This window comes from Neurospora tetraspora (assembly GCF_033439725.1).
Source record: "Neurospora tetraspora strain CBS 560.94 chromosome Unknown B0H65scaffold_6, whole genome shotgun sequence".
Taxonomy (NCBI): Eukaryota; Fungi; Ascomycota; class Sordariomycetes; order Sordariales; family Sordariaceae; genus Neurospora; species Neurospora tetraspora.
In genome coordinates, this window is record NW_026944388.1 from 4,000,209 (window position 1) to 4,014,163 (window position 13,955).

At 53.3% G+C, this 13,955-nt stretch overlaps 4 protein-coding genes across 4 annotated transcripts; 3 read left to right on the plus strand and 1 right to left on the minus strand.

Moving 5' to 3' along the window:
- Window positions 1-968: 968 nt before the first annotated feature.
- On the plus strand, window positions 969-3,071 carry B0H65DRAFT_431491 (uncharacterized protein; the record flags this gene model as incomplete). The annotated part of the gene is made up of 3 exons (XM_062824946.1): window positions 969-1,259; window positions 1,358-2,565; window positions 2,630-3,071. 3 exons carry the CDS (start codon window positions 969-971, stop codon window positions 3,069-3,071), a joined length of 1,941 nt encoding a protein of 646 aa, XP_062680003.1.
- A 2,836-nt stretch (window positions 3,072-5,907) lies between these two features.
- On the plus strand, window positions 5,908-9,173 carry B0H65DRAFT_280459 (cytochrome P450). Its single transcript, XM_062822871.1, has 5 exons — window positions 5,908-6,454; window positions 6,592-6,846; window positions 6,937-7,692; window positions 7,773-7,854; window positions 7,988-9,173. Exons 1-5 carry the CDS (start codon window positions 6,337-6,339, stop codon window positions 9,135-9,137), a joined length of 2,361 nt encoding a protein of 786 aa, XP_062680004.1. The 5' UTR covers window positions 5,908-6,336; the 3' UTR covers window positions 9,138-9,173.
- Window positions 9,174-11,173: 2,000 nt separating this feature from the next.
- Window positions 11,174-12,808, plus strand: B0H65DRAFT_431322 (uncharacterized protein; the record flags this gene model as incomplete). The annotated part of the gene is made up of 5 exons (XM_062824938.1): window positions 11,174-11,421; window positions 11,476-11,483; window positions 11,551-11,753; window positions 11,809-11,934; window positions 11,984-12,808. The coding sequence occupies 5 exons, from the start codon at window positions 11,174-11,176 to the stop codon at window positions 12,806-12,808; spliced, it is 1,410 nt and encodes a 469-aa protein (XP_062680005.1).
- A 740-nt stretch (window positions 12,809-13,548) lies between these two features.
- B0H65DRAFT_551458 (uncharacterized protein) lies at window positions 13,549-13,851 on the minus strand (the record flags this gene model as incomplete). Its single annotated transcript, XM_062829811.1, has 1 exon — window positions 13,549-13,851. The coding sequence occupies one exon, from the start codon at window positions 13,849-13,851 to the stop codon at window positions 13,549-13,551; it is 303 nt and encodes a 100-aa protein (XP_062680006.1).
- Between the last annotated feature and the right edge of the window lie 104 nt (window positions 13,852-13,955).

Here is a 13,955-nt window from a genome sequence, read left to right on the forward strand (position 1 = left end):
ACAGTTGTTTAAGAACCTGGATGGTCGAGTAAAGTTAGTAAAGCGTGACCCTCGGGACCATTGGAACGTCAAGCTGATGTTGTCCCGTATTGAGGTCATGACGAGTCTTCCAACGTGATTACCATCGCGGTTGATAAGGTCGATCGATGCCTACACAATAACACGATAAGGAAAAGGGATCGTTCGGACGAGGAGCAAATGGTCATCCAGAGTCAGCGAACTCCCCCTGAAGGCCCGACGCCGTGACTGACTCATCGGCCAGACTTGACTCTGGGGACGCGACCGGTCTTGCAAGATACTCATGGTCGACAAGACGGATGCCCTCGGATAAGAGGGGCGGCCAGAACTGATGACTGAGAACCTCGATGGTCAAGCATCAACCCCTGGAGGAAGGGCTGAAGCTGTCACTGCCCCGCAGCGGGATGGTAGCGTTGCGTCCTACCCGCGTGGAGAGAACTGCCTAGGCCGGACCCTAGCCGCCTAGTCCTGCACGGTCCTCTCTTCCTGTTAATGCCTCCTCATTGGCTGTGGCTTCCCTATTCTGCTAGGTCAGACCGTGCACAACTTGAACTGAGAATTTGACTGGGCGCATCCGGGGCGATGCGCGCAAACTGCAAAGAAATTTTGAGTCACTAAAACGCCAAAGGTTACAGCCTTGAAGGACGACTCATGTGCCCAATTGGATCGGGATAATACATTATTTAAAAGGATAATCACTGCTCATGACGGCTTGTCAAGCACTCTTTTCGCGCGGTGTTTTACGTGCTCCCAATTCTCTCAAGTCTGTTCTTCGGTCTCCTCTTCTTGCTAGGACGACCATTGTTTACTCGGGCCGCCCCCACTTGTACTCCAAGAATTGCCCCTCCTCCTCCACCAAAATCGCTTCCTCTTACACCACCATCGCCAGCAGCAGCCTTTCAACATCTCGCTTCAGCACAGGTCGCGCAGCACGCCGCACGTACAGCACAATGACCACTGCCGCTCCCATTGACCAGTTGGTCAAGCAGGTCGATGGCCTCAGCCTCGATGCCGTCAAGGCCAAGTTCCCCGACACCTACCCCGACATGAACCTCATGGACCTCTACCGCGCCCACCTCTCCAACGTCCTGTCCGAGGTCACCGGCGTCGACACTGCCATCATCTACCCCAACCTTGGATGGACTTCGGGTCTTGAGAAGGGCGACATGGCCCTGCCCGTCCCCGCGCTCAGGGTTAAGGGCAAGAAGCCTGACGAGCTCGCCCAGGAGTGGGCTGCCAAGGTACGTACATCCATCAACCAGACATGCGATGCGATGCGACATCTGTTTTAAAAAGTATGCGCTTAGCCACAGTAGCTAACGCTCTCGCTCTACTCCAGTTCCCCGACACCGATCCCCTCTTTACCAAGCCCACCGTTAGCCAGGTCCACCTCAGCTTCTTCGTCAAGGCCTCTCCCCTCGTCAACGCCGTCATTCCTTTGGTCCACAACAAGGGCGCCGAGTACGGTTTCAACAAGGCCGACGGTCTCAAGGACCCCAAGGACCCCAGCAAGGGCCAGAAGCGCATCATCGTCGAGTTCTCCTCCCCCAACATTGCCAAGCCTTTCCACGCCGGCCATCTCCGTTCCACCATCATCGGTGGTTTCCTCTCCAACCTCTACGCCGGCGCTGGCTGGGATGTCGTCCGCATCAACTACCTCGGCGACTGGGGTAAGCAGTACGGTCTCTTGGCCCTTGCCTACGAGAAGTATGGAGACGAGGAGGCCCTCCAGAAGGACCCCATCAACCACCTCTTCCAGCTCTATGTTCGCATCAACACCGAGATGACCGCCGAGAAGGAGGACTTCACCAAGCGCAAGGAGGCCGGCGAGGATGTCTCTGCCCTCGAGGCCAACAGCTTGGACGAGCAGGCTCGTCGCTACTTCAAAAAGATGACCGACCGCGACGCCGATGCCCTCGCCATGTGGAAGCGCTTCCGTGACCTCTCCATTGTTCGCTACAAGGACACCTATGCCCGCCTCAACATCCACTTCGACGAGTACTCCGGTGAATCCCAGGTCACCGAGGATGCCATGAACCAGGTCGGCAATCTCATGGAGGAGAAGAAGATCTGCAAGGAGGACAAGGGCGCTCAGCTCATCGACTTCTCCGAGCTCGTTCCCGGCAAGGAGGGCAAGCGTCTCGAGAAGCCTCTCGTCAGGAAGAGGGACGGCACTGCCCTCTACCTCACCCGTGATATCTCCGAGCTCCTCGGCCGCCACGAGAAGTACCACTTCGACAAGATGATCTACGTCGTTGCTTCTGCTCAGGACCTCCACTTGAGGCAGCTCTTCAAGATCATCGAGCTCCTCGGCTACAAGGACATTGCCGACAAGTGCCAGCACATCAACTTCGGTCTCGTCCTTGGTATGTCCACCCGCAAGGGTACCGTCAAGTTCCTCGACGACATTCTCCGTGACGTTGCCGACAAGATGCACGAGGTCATGAAGAAGAACGAGAACAAGTACTCCCAGATTGAGGACCCCTTGGCCACCGCCGATGTTCTCGGTATCTCGTCCGTCATGGTCCAGGATATGTCTGGCAAGAGGTAAGATGGGGGTTCCCAGTTATCTTATGGAGTGCCAGAATCAAGCTAACGTGATCCCTTGCAGAATCAACAACTACACCTTCAACATGGAGACCATGACCTCGTTCGAGGGTGACACCGGCCCGTACCTGCAGTACGCCCACGCCCGCCTCAACTCCATCAGGCGCAAGGCTGGCGTGTCCGACGAGGAGCTCGCCACCGCTGACCTGTCTCTCCTTACCGAGACCAGCGCCATCAACCTGTGCCGCCACATGGCCGGGTGGCCCGATGTGGTCAAGAACACACTCAAGACCCTCGAGCCCACCACTGTCCTTACTTACCTGTTCAAGTTGACGCACGCGCTCAGCAGCAGCTACGACCAGCTCCAGGTCGTCGGTAGCGAGCCTGAGTTGATGAAGGCCCGTCTGGCCCTGTACACTGCTGTGCAGACTGTCTTGGCTAACGGCATGCGCCTCATTGGCTTGAGCCCTGTCGAGCGGTATGTTTCTCCTGTTGCCCCTGACTGATGGTTGCATGGATTGGAAGACTGATAAGCTGACTCGGGCGAACTAGTATGTAAATGTATGCGATGATCACTCATCTTCACAGCGAGTAGCCGAACGTCGATATTTCGAACTTATATACCCAATCTGAGAAGCAACGGATCTGTTCAAATCAACGAGAGAAAGAGGACGACGAGTTGCCCGACCGACAAATCATATCCCCCAACCAACATGGCATCGCACTCACGAAATCAGTGTCTTGACAACTGTGGATGCATACAGTGTTCGGTGGAGTGGAAAATGCAGCTTAGCTGAGATCAGCTCACCTTGCATCGCTTCCGCGCTTGCAACATACGCAAAAGCAGATGCAGAAGCAAGCGGAAGCAGCATTGCGGTCGGACCCTCGCAGCGTGACCAACATCATGCTTGATGACGATGCGGATGTCAAAGCGAAAGCAAGAAAGAAGAAAGGAAAAGGCGTTGGGAGGAGGAGGACTCAAATCTTGAAGCACGGCGGTCTGGATGAATAAAAAAAAAGTTCAAGCAAGCTGGTCCATGTTTTTCTGGTGTTGTGATGCGCTGTATCGTGTTGATAATGCTGACATTGACGAACAGATCCGCCAAACGTCGATGGGAGACACCGGGACCGAGTTGAATGATCACCATCGGATATCGGATTCATCGGGCCATCACAATGTCCATTTTCTGCCGGGTCACCATCAAATATTGGATTCATCAGGCCATCACAATCTCCATTTCCTGCCGGGAGTCAGCTCCCGTCTTATCAGCCCAAATCTTAACCATGGTTCCATGCTCAACGGGACATCAGTCAAGCCAGTGTCAGCCACCCGCTCCGGGACCGAAAGACCGGCCGGCATACGGAGGGTCGCGGGCTAAGTGGAGCCGCACGCATGCTTCGGCAATGACACCTCTCGACGGCACCGTACTCACCCCCGAGGGCCACGGATCCGAGGACCAACATTGACAGCCGCTGACAGTATCCGTCTTCTATATTCCTTTCCCGTGTTCTTCTTCCTTATCGTTTCTTATTTCGGAAGTGATATTGGTTTCACCTTGGTCTGGATGTTCCACGGCGTTAAACGGTTGGCCAGAGAGTCCGAGGGCTACCAACTTTCTTTCTTCTTTGGAACAGAGAACGATTCTGCTTTGAAGCCATCGATTTTATCCTTGATACTCGGGCCCATCCATTTGCTTGTGATCATGCTAACGCGAAAAGGGTCGCAGTATTGACACTTGCAAAAAGCAAAAAAACGTGGCAGCTCGCACTTACAGTGCATTTCCCTTCTTGCCCTAGCCTTAGCGCCGGGAAAGCACCCCTGATCTTATCTCTCGGATCTGGGGTTCTGCGATGCCATCTCTTACGCCTGTCACTTCAGTTCTCGTTCGATTCGATGCAGAGAACATCCTAACACTACACTCCCATCGAGGCTACTGACCTAGGGGGCCAATGAGAAGTCCAACGTTGTGCTACCGGCGCAGAGAAGACTAGGTTTTGTATATCGCTCTCCAAAGTCTCCTACTTCCTGGTCTAAAAATCAAAGCAGCTTGATGTAACATAGTGAGAGCATGTTCACAGGGGAACGACACTTCCACGAACATTCAACCAGATATTCGACTCCAGGCGGACATCCCCACGGCATCAGCGAAGACGACGACCGCCATACACTACAAGTCGTCAATCGTACCCAAATTTGTGACCGGACAACGTGCTGAAAGTTATCCTTGAAGTCGATCAATATTGACTTGACAACGGCGGAAATTCGAGAGCGCTGGCCTCACGACGATACCCATCTGATCCACGATTCTGAACGCATGACCTAAAGCAGTCACTGGGTAACTTACATACCATCACATCATCGTCCCAAATTTCAACATCTCCGGCTTCGAGCACTTTCGAACTTACAGCAACATACGTCGGAGCCACGTTGCTTCATGCGGTCCCGAACATCGTCCATCATCTCCGGGGGTGACCACCATTTCTGATCCTCCGACGGGAAGGCGGCCTTGGCCTCTTTTATTCTTCTCTCGACCATGGGACTTACACTAACATGTCTATAGTGGCACCATCTGGACTGAGGCTCAGCAAGGGTCAGGCCATTGACCGTGGCGACTTTATACAACATCCAAGTATCCTGCCGCCCACCATTGGAGGTCTGGTGGGCCAGCCAAAGATAACCTAATGCTAGTCTCTTAATCGAGTCGCAGACGGATGACGGCTCGCAGCCTCAAGTGGCACCCTTCGAACACTGGAGTACATGGCCAGGCAGCTGGCCTGCATCAAATGACAATGGTACTCCATCAACATCAACATCTACATACACGCTAGAGCCGCCAGCCATGTCCCTCCAGGTTTCTGGTAACCTGTCTTGACTAATGGTGGAAGCAGGCTTGCAACAATTTGAAGGAGAAGGTTCGACAGAGCCACTACACCTCTATCCCCTTACAGATCTCTGCCTTCCGTGACAAAACGATGATGTCGTTCTTCAATCATTACGGGTCTTCCCCAACGTGATTGTAGCAAGTGAGCATTAGAGCCACATTGTCGATTCAGATCGTTCCCATGTGTTAGTCACAATGAGAGGGTTACAGCGAAGTCCCTATCTGTTGCTGGCAGGGAAAGTCAGGTCAGCCTCACTAAGCCCAAGATCGTACCAGGGGTAATGGCCAAGGTCCGGAAAGCCTTATCTGTACCGGACCTTCCAAGATATAACCCCATCACTCAACGGAAGACGGATCGACGTAGAGGATGTGTTCCGAAAGTTTTGTTGTAAGATTAGATCTCACATAACTATGACCATACCATTCCCCTGCTCATCTCGAAGAGCTTACCTCCAGACTTTTTGACATACAAACCGACCATTTACCAGCCGCTGACTGCCCGTCCCCTCTTCAGCGCAGACAGTCTTTTGCACACCCTTTTGTTTTTCACTCCAGTCCTTATATACAACCTCCCGACGCTTAGTCATCGTACTGAACCACAATACTTGGCAGACGCAGACGCACTGTCATCATACTTCCGGGAACCAGCTCTCAGTATCTCTACTCAACAGAGAACGGATCTGAGCAAGACTGAGTTCGGACAGACTTTGCGTCTTACTGTTCTTGAATCTCCCCTTCTCTTGCTCTCTTCTTGCTGAGAACCGGGCATTTCGGGGGTCGGAACTCTGCTTCCTGGTTTCCCGTCCAGTTTGGTGTGTCTTTTCCCACAGCCGCCGGCCGCGAACGGCTCCTCCGAGAGAGAGGAGGAACAGAGACACAGACACACAACATGATGTGTGTTCTCCCAATAACCCTCCTGACCGTGTTGGTGGTCTTGTTGGTGATACAGAGATTGCTGGAGAGGAAGAGGTTACCAGCTGGCAGCCGGCCGTTGCCTGGCCCTACTAGTGAGTTGATATGACTTTTCAGTTTTCTTCATGAGAAACATGCATACCATGACTTGATTCATCAAGACTTTTCTCTTCATTTACAGAAAGATGTACATGACAAGAACTTGGCTAACTGAAATGAACCTTCACCTCAGATCTCCCCTTAATAGGTCGTGTCCACGATGTACCAGAAAAGGGGTCATGGTTGAAGTTCTACGAGTGGAGCAAGGTCTATGGTCCGGTCTACCAGACCAAGATGTTCGGCGTCACCCACGTCTGGATCTCCTCAGAGAAAATTGCTCACGACCTCCTGTCCCGACGAGCAAACATCTACTCTGACCGGCCACAGATTCCCAACTTGCCTGATAACCGGACAAGCGGTGATTACCTGGCTCTTCTTGGGCGGAATGGTAAGCCCCTCTCTCTTACTTTGCTCCTCACCACTTAATGGATAATTCACAAAGGTACCTGTAGAGAGAGGTACTAACAAGTTCAACCAGACACCTGGAAACGCCAACGCAAACTCTGCAACCACCTAATGCACACCTCGGCCCTCGCCTCCCTTCACGACTACCCCACCCTCGAGCGCAACCGCTTCCTGTACTTGCTGTCCCAATCCCCCGAGGACTACATCGAGTACATCGAGCAATTCACCTCGCGCACCATCTCCCGTTTATCATGGGGCAGTGCCCACCCGGCCCAAATCCTGCGGCACACCACTTTTGGTCTGCTCGAAACCATCTCCCCCTCGGGCGCCCTGCCCAACGTCATCTCCTTTTTGCGGCATCTCCCCCTCGCCCTCTCTCCCTGGCAGAAAAAGGAGAAGGCCCGCCATGACTTGGAAGACAAACAGTTCCGCTCCAACATTGGTTTTGTCAGAAGGATGATGGACGTCGGCCGCGCCGAGCCTTCTTTCATCCGCACTTTTCTCGAGGAGCAGCAAGGAGGCGGCGTCAGTTCTTCTAAGAAATCCAGCGCAAGTGACACTGACGAGGAAAAAGCCAAGGAGGCGGATGTGGATGAGGCGATGCATGTGGTTGGCTTGATGGCTATTGCTGGTGCTCTGACGATTGGAAGCCCGATTCAGAGTTATATATTGGCCATGTGCCATTATCCGGAGTGGCAGGCCAGGTTGCAGGAGGAGATTGATACCAAGTTGGCGGGGAGGTGTCCGATGTGGGAGGATCGGGAGAAATTGCCGTTGTTGAGGGCGGTGGTTAAGGAGGTTATTAGGTGGAGGCCGCCGGTGCCTACTGGTATGTTATTTTCTGTCTCCGTCTTGTTTTGTTGATACTGAGAAGAGGGAAGATACTGACCGTGATGATAACTACCTTAGGGATTCCGCATGCCATTGAGAAAGATGATGTCTATGATGGGTATTTCATCCCCGCCGGAGCTACCATCCACGCTCTTGAGTGGTAAGTCTTTCCTCCCGACTCCCGTCCTCACCCTTCCAACTTTCAACCCCCCTCCCCCCTCCTTCCTTTCCCTTATCTTCGCCATTACCCTCTCCTCACCATAATACCATACTAACCCCCAACACCAACACAGGGCCATAACCCGCGACGAAAGCACCTACCCCTCCGCAGAAACCTTCAACCCCTCCCGCTTCCTCCTCCCCTCCTACCCATCCACCTACCGCGAACCCCTCACCCTCTACCCCAACCTCTCCGGCTTCTCCCAATTCGGCTTCGGCCGACGCACCTGCCAAGGCGTGCCCATCGTCGAGCAGGATCTCTTCTTAACCATGGGCGGTATGGCGTGGGCCTTCACCATCACCAAAAAGACCGACCCGCTGACTGGAAGCGAATTACCGGTGCACTGGAACGATTACACGCCCCTTTTGATTGCTAAACCCTGTCGCTTTCCCTTTGATGCGCATCCGAGGGACGAGGGGAAACTGAAGAAGATGAGGGAGATGTATGATGAGGCGGTAGAGGGCGAGGAGATGGAGCGGAGCGAGAGTAGGGAGGAGAGGGAAAGGACGGAGGGGTGGATGGTGGAGGGGAAAGTGAGGCAGAAGGAGGAGGAGATTCCTTGGCAGTCGGCTGTGGAGGGGGTTGGGGCTGGTGGTCCTGGGGTTTTTGGACGGTCTGGAGTGACTGGAGTGGCTGGAGTTTCTGTCGCTCCGGTCGTTAATGTCGACGTTAGAGGTACTGTTGTCTCCGTTGGCAATGGCGAGGGGGGCGGTGGGGGGCAAGCTGGAACTCAAGGTCAAGATCAAGGTCAAGGTCCTCAACCCCAAGGCCCTCGACAGGAAGAAAAAAGCGTGGTGGGTAACGGAGAGGCAGGCGAGGATGAGAATCATGAGACCAAGAGTACATCTACCTCCAGTCGTACCTCTAGTCGTTTGGGCTCAAGGGGTCATGAGAGTGGAAGTGGAAGTGTCACCGGAACACCAAGTGCAAGTTGGGGATCCGAACCTTCCCTAAGTTTCAGGGGAAGCAGTGCCGAGAGCTCAGATTGTGAGGAGCGGCTGGAGGCTTTAGGCATTCACAGGCAAACAGAGGAGGAAGTTGAAGAAGGGGTAAAAAGGAGGAGAGTGCGCATCAAGGCGGTGTCGAATGCGAGTTCGACGATTGAGGCTTTGATGGTGCCGACGACACCATCTGAAAAGGGAGTGGTGCAATTGGGTGTGGGTGTGGGAGTTGGTGTGGACGGTGTGGTGGATGAGATTGTACCGGGGGCTTGGAGGTGGTGAAGAAAAATTTGGATATAGCTCGTTTTTTTCCTTTTTTTTGGCTTTGGATATGATCTGGGAGTTTGTTCTTGTTAAATAACTTCTGTCGTTAACTCATTACCTATGATGGATGATGGGAGATGTGACTTCTTTCTTCGTGATGATATTTGGAACATGGATGAGAACCTTGATGGGCAGCTGATTGAGATATGTCGTAAACATGAATGCCGCAAACTTTGCCGAGAGGTTGATAGATTGTTAACGCTTATCGTGTGAGCCATGTCGGATACGCAATTGCACTTGTCCCCTTCCCATTTTCCTTTAAATTTCTCTCTCCATTCGCATTTGCAGATCGTTGCGTCACCCATATTTCAATGAGGATTGTATTCACAGATGGTGAACGTGGGAACAAACTTGATCTTCCGTTATTCTTGGACGGAGGTTGCAGAGATACGACCTTAACAGATTCCCCTGTTCTTTTGCCCTTAAGAAGATAGGCTAATATCAAATTTAGCGCCTCTTCCCTCCGGTTGCAGATGTTACCCTGTTAACGCTCTGTGGCGATCACAACTAAATAAAGTGTTAGTACAACACCAATTAAGCCAGCATGATATTACCAGGATCCTGCAAAATTATTAACCAATCACCGCATGCCCCGTCACGAACCCCTCCTCGTTTTTTCGCGAACTCGTCTTGTTTCTTCTCTCAACGTCATCCCTTCTTCTCGTTGGCCATTGGTCGCCGGTGACCAAAAGAAAACTTCCAACCTTCGATGCACAAACCGCAGCTGAAGAAAGGCGATTGGATACCAAAGTCTTGGGCATCATGCCATGACTCTGCACAGCCAGCTGCTTGGTAACCGCCGCGCAGTGTCACTGTCCTCTCGTTTTGGGCATCGTCTCGAATACGGATGCCGAGGTTGTACCCGGGGGCGGCAATGGAAACACCAACACCAACAAAATCTGGTGATCATCCATGCGGTAACCGGACGAAACGTTGTCAGCAGGTTTGCTTCTTGTGCCCCTGGACTTCCTTTCCTTTGTGATGACTCATTGGGCACAAAACACTCGTCTCCCAACATCATCCTGTTTTTTTCCTGCCCTGCCATGCCCTTCCTGTGCTTTGACGTAGCAAATGCGAGAGGCAGCCACTCTTCTTTCTGTTCGGGCTTCACCACTTGGCCGACTCTCTTTGGGGGGAGGCTGGACGTTTGTCAACCGTGATATGCACTTCTCATTTTGGCTTTAGATATTATTTGTTTCGTCTTTCCAACTTCACGTCCCGGCAGAACTTGGCGTGATATTCTGCCAAATATCTGGACCTGGTTATCAACTCTGGTACTGTACCACCGCCGAGCCTCATCATGTATGTCACATCCACCCTTCCATGACCCCATCTGACGAGTCGACGACTCACATCCCGCAAACTCGGATCTAACAAAGCGTTACAAGGTCTTCCTCGGTCATCCACACATCGAGCCAAGGCGCCCAAGGTGGCTGCCCTGACAAGATCTGTTTCGTCGATCAAAACGATTCCGTCATGCCACCCGGTGAGCCGGTCAGGCTTCCCGTCCAATGTGGCTTCTCCAAGTGGAAAAAAGCCTACCTACCCTTTCCCAGTCGTTGACTCGTTCAAAGCCAACCAAAGGCGCTTTCCGCCAGTCATTTTTGCCTTTGCCCTGACAGGCCTGACCTTTATGTGGCTACTATTAGGTACTAACGTCAATGCACTGCGCCTTGTTTGATCGTCTCCTTCCACTCGGATTTTTTTGCAGTATGACGGATCGATGGCTTCAGCTTCGCTTTTAGCTTGGGATGATACCTCCCATGTCCTTGTACGCCCCACCTCCATCCTCACTGTTTATCACGCATACCTATCGACCAACTCGGCACTCGTATCCCGTATTGTTTGCTCCAGTCTTGAAACACTTAAGCCTCCTCTGCTCTAATCCTCTCCACGTATTCTTTCTTTCCTTCCTTCCTTTCTTCTCCATACTTGACCCTGTATTCGGTCAACTTATCCCGGACGCAACTCATCATCCAGGAACAAAGGCCACAATGGGACAAGGTCACAGCGCACTCCAAACGTGCATCGATGGCATTGCCAACGGCCGCTCCCACTTCGCAGCATATCCCAGCACACCTCTTTACCAACTATCATGGGTCAAACCGTACAATCTCGATATCAAAGTGGTCCCCGAGGCCGTTGTGAGGCCCAAGGATAGCAACGATGTGGCCGAGGTAGTGAAGTGTGCTACCAAGAACGGGTACAAGGTGCAGGCTAAGTCGGGAGGGCATTCGTTCGGGTGAGTTCGCTTGTGTTCTTCTATGTAGTGGATAGTTGCTAACGAGGGACGCAGGAATTATGGTAGGTCACTCGCTGGGATACAACACTACGGGCGAGAATTCCTGGACGCTAACTGAGATGAACGTAGGCCTTGGAGGAGGTCAGGATGGAGTTATTACCATCGACCTTCAAAACTTCCAGCAGTTCTCCATGGACAACAAGACATGGCAAGCCACCATAGGTGCCGGCAGCCGTCTTGGACATGTCACGGATAGGTTACATGATGCGGGCGGCCGAGCGATGGCTTATGGCGTATGTCCGGATGTTGGCATTGGTGGGCATGCTACTATTGTAGGTCCTCGGCACTGGAGATCCATGATAGACCAGGTTGCTGACATCTTCCTAGGGTGGTCTTGGCCCAATGTCGCGCATGTGGGGAAGCGCCTTGGATCACATAGTGGAGGTGGAAGTGGTAACTGCTGATGGCAAGATCCAGAGGGCCAGCGAGACTCAAAACTCTGACCTGTTCTGGGTATGCCTGCCCCCTCCTTCTTCCGCGACTACTCACTAACAAAGGACAGGGCCTTCGAGGCGCCGCCTCCAGTCTCGGCGTCATCACCGAGTTCGTCGTCCGCACCCACCCCGAGCCCGCCAACGTAGTCCAGTACAGCTACACCTTCATCTTCGGCAAATCCGCCGATGTTGCCTCGACCTACTCAGCCTGGCAAGACCTAATCTCCGATCCCAAACTCGACCGTCGCTTCGGCTCCGAATTCATCCTCAACCCCACCGGCGCCATCATCACCGGCACCTTCTACGGCACCGAAGCCGAGTACCGCGCCAGCGGTATCCCCGACCGCCTCCCCGGCAAGAAGGACTCGGTAGGAAACAACGACTGGCTCACGGCCCTCGCTCGCGACGGCGAAAACGAAGCGCTCTACCTATCCGGCCTCGCCACCCCGTTCTACGCCAAGTCCCTCGCCTTCCGCCGCGAAGAGCTGATCAACACCACCGGCATCGCCGACATCTTCAAATGGACCGACACCCAAGACAAGGGCACCCCGCTCTGGTTCATCATCTTCGACGCCACCGGCGGCGCCATCGCTGACGTGCCCATGAACGCCACCGCTTATTCGCACAGAGACAAGGTCATGTTCTACCAGAGCTACGGCATCGGTTTACCGCTCAGCGAGAAGACGAAGGCCTTCTTGGAGAATTTCCATAACCAGATTACCAAGTCGACGCGCGCGTTCGGGACGTATGCGGGGTATGTCGATCCGGAGCTAAAGGATGCGCAGGAGCAGTATTGGGGGAGTAATTATGAGGAGTTGAGGAGGGTTAAGAAGCGGTGGGATCCGAAGGAGGTTTTTTGGAATCCGCAGAGTGTTAAGCCTGCTGAGAAGTGAGGGAGTTAGTGATGGGTCGTTGAGGATTGGGGGGGGGGGGGGGGGGGGGGGGGCCTCGAAAGGGGGAGTTTTGAAGAGGGGAGAGGGAGAGGAGAGGAGGGGGGAATCTAGACATGAAGGGGGATGGTGACTACGAGCGATGATTGATGACAATATACCCGATTATGTTTTGTTTTCTCAAGGAGGCGAAGTCTTCGGAGAAGCATCTGTGACATCCGCCCCCCTACGCTAACAAGGAAATGGTTAATGAAGCCCTGCCGGTAGAATCGTGCTCGAGAGAGGCTTCAGAGTGTAAAAGCATAGGTATGAAAAAGTGTTGGGAGGGAGGGAAGCAGCGTCATTCATTTCAGAGCTTCTAGACTACGATGTGAGTGCCTTTCTTCCTTCCTTTCATGCCCGCTTGCCTTGCCTTGTCTTGTCTTCCCATGTCACCCTTGTACCAGTACCTCCATGTATGTCGATGAGGCTCAATACCACGAGCGAGTCAGAGTGTCCACGATGTCCAATACAGCTGGATGGAGACTGCGAAGCTGTTAGTGTTGCCTAGCCAAGGACAATATGACAAAGGAATACATACAACGACGAGAACACGACATGGACAAGCAGCAAGGCCTTGCCACACCGACGCCGGCTCTCTCCAACCATCCATGAACCCATCCAGCTTGCTTCTCTAGGCATTATGTCCACAAGGCAACGCCGCAAGTGCGTTGCGGGGGTACTGGACACTGCGCAGGCCAGGCCTACTCGATTTCCCAGATATCCATGTCAATGGTCGTGTCAAAGGTCACGTCCACCATCGTGGCTGTAGACCTGTCAATCTCCTCGGCAGTGATCGTCGTGGTCGTGACGCTGGTTCTGGTGGTGATCGTCGTGATGGTGGTGGTGATCGTGGTCCTGGTCGTGGCCGTGCTCTGGATGGTCTCGGTCGCGGTCGCGGTCGTGGTTGTGGTCGTTCGATGAGGTGGTGATGTGATCACGATCGTGATCGAAGGAGGGGGAGGGGGAGGGGGAGGGGGTTGAGAAGTGGAAGGTTGGGCGGGCATGATTTGATTCTGAGGTGAGTTTCTTGTCTGGGAATTCGTTGAGCAAGTGTTAATATGAGGTCTAGAGGTATGAAGTCTGCGGTGAGGGGGGTGAGGGGTGAGGA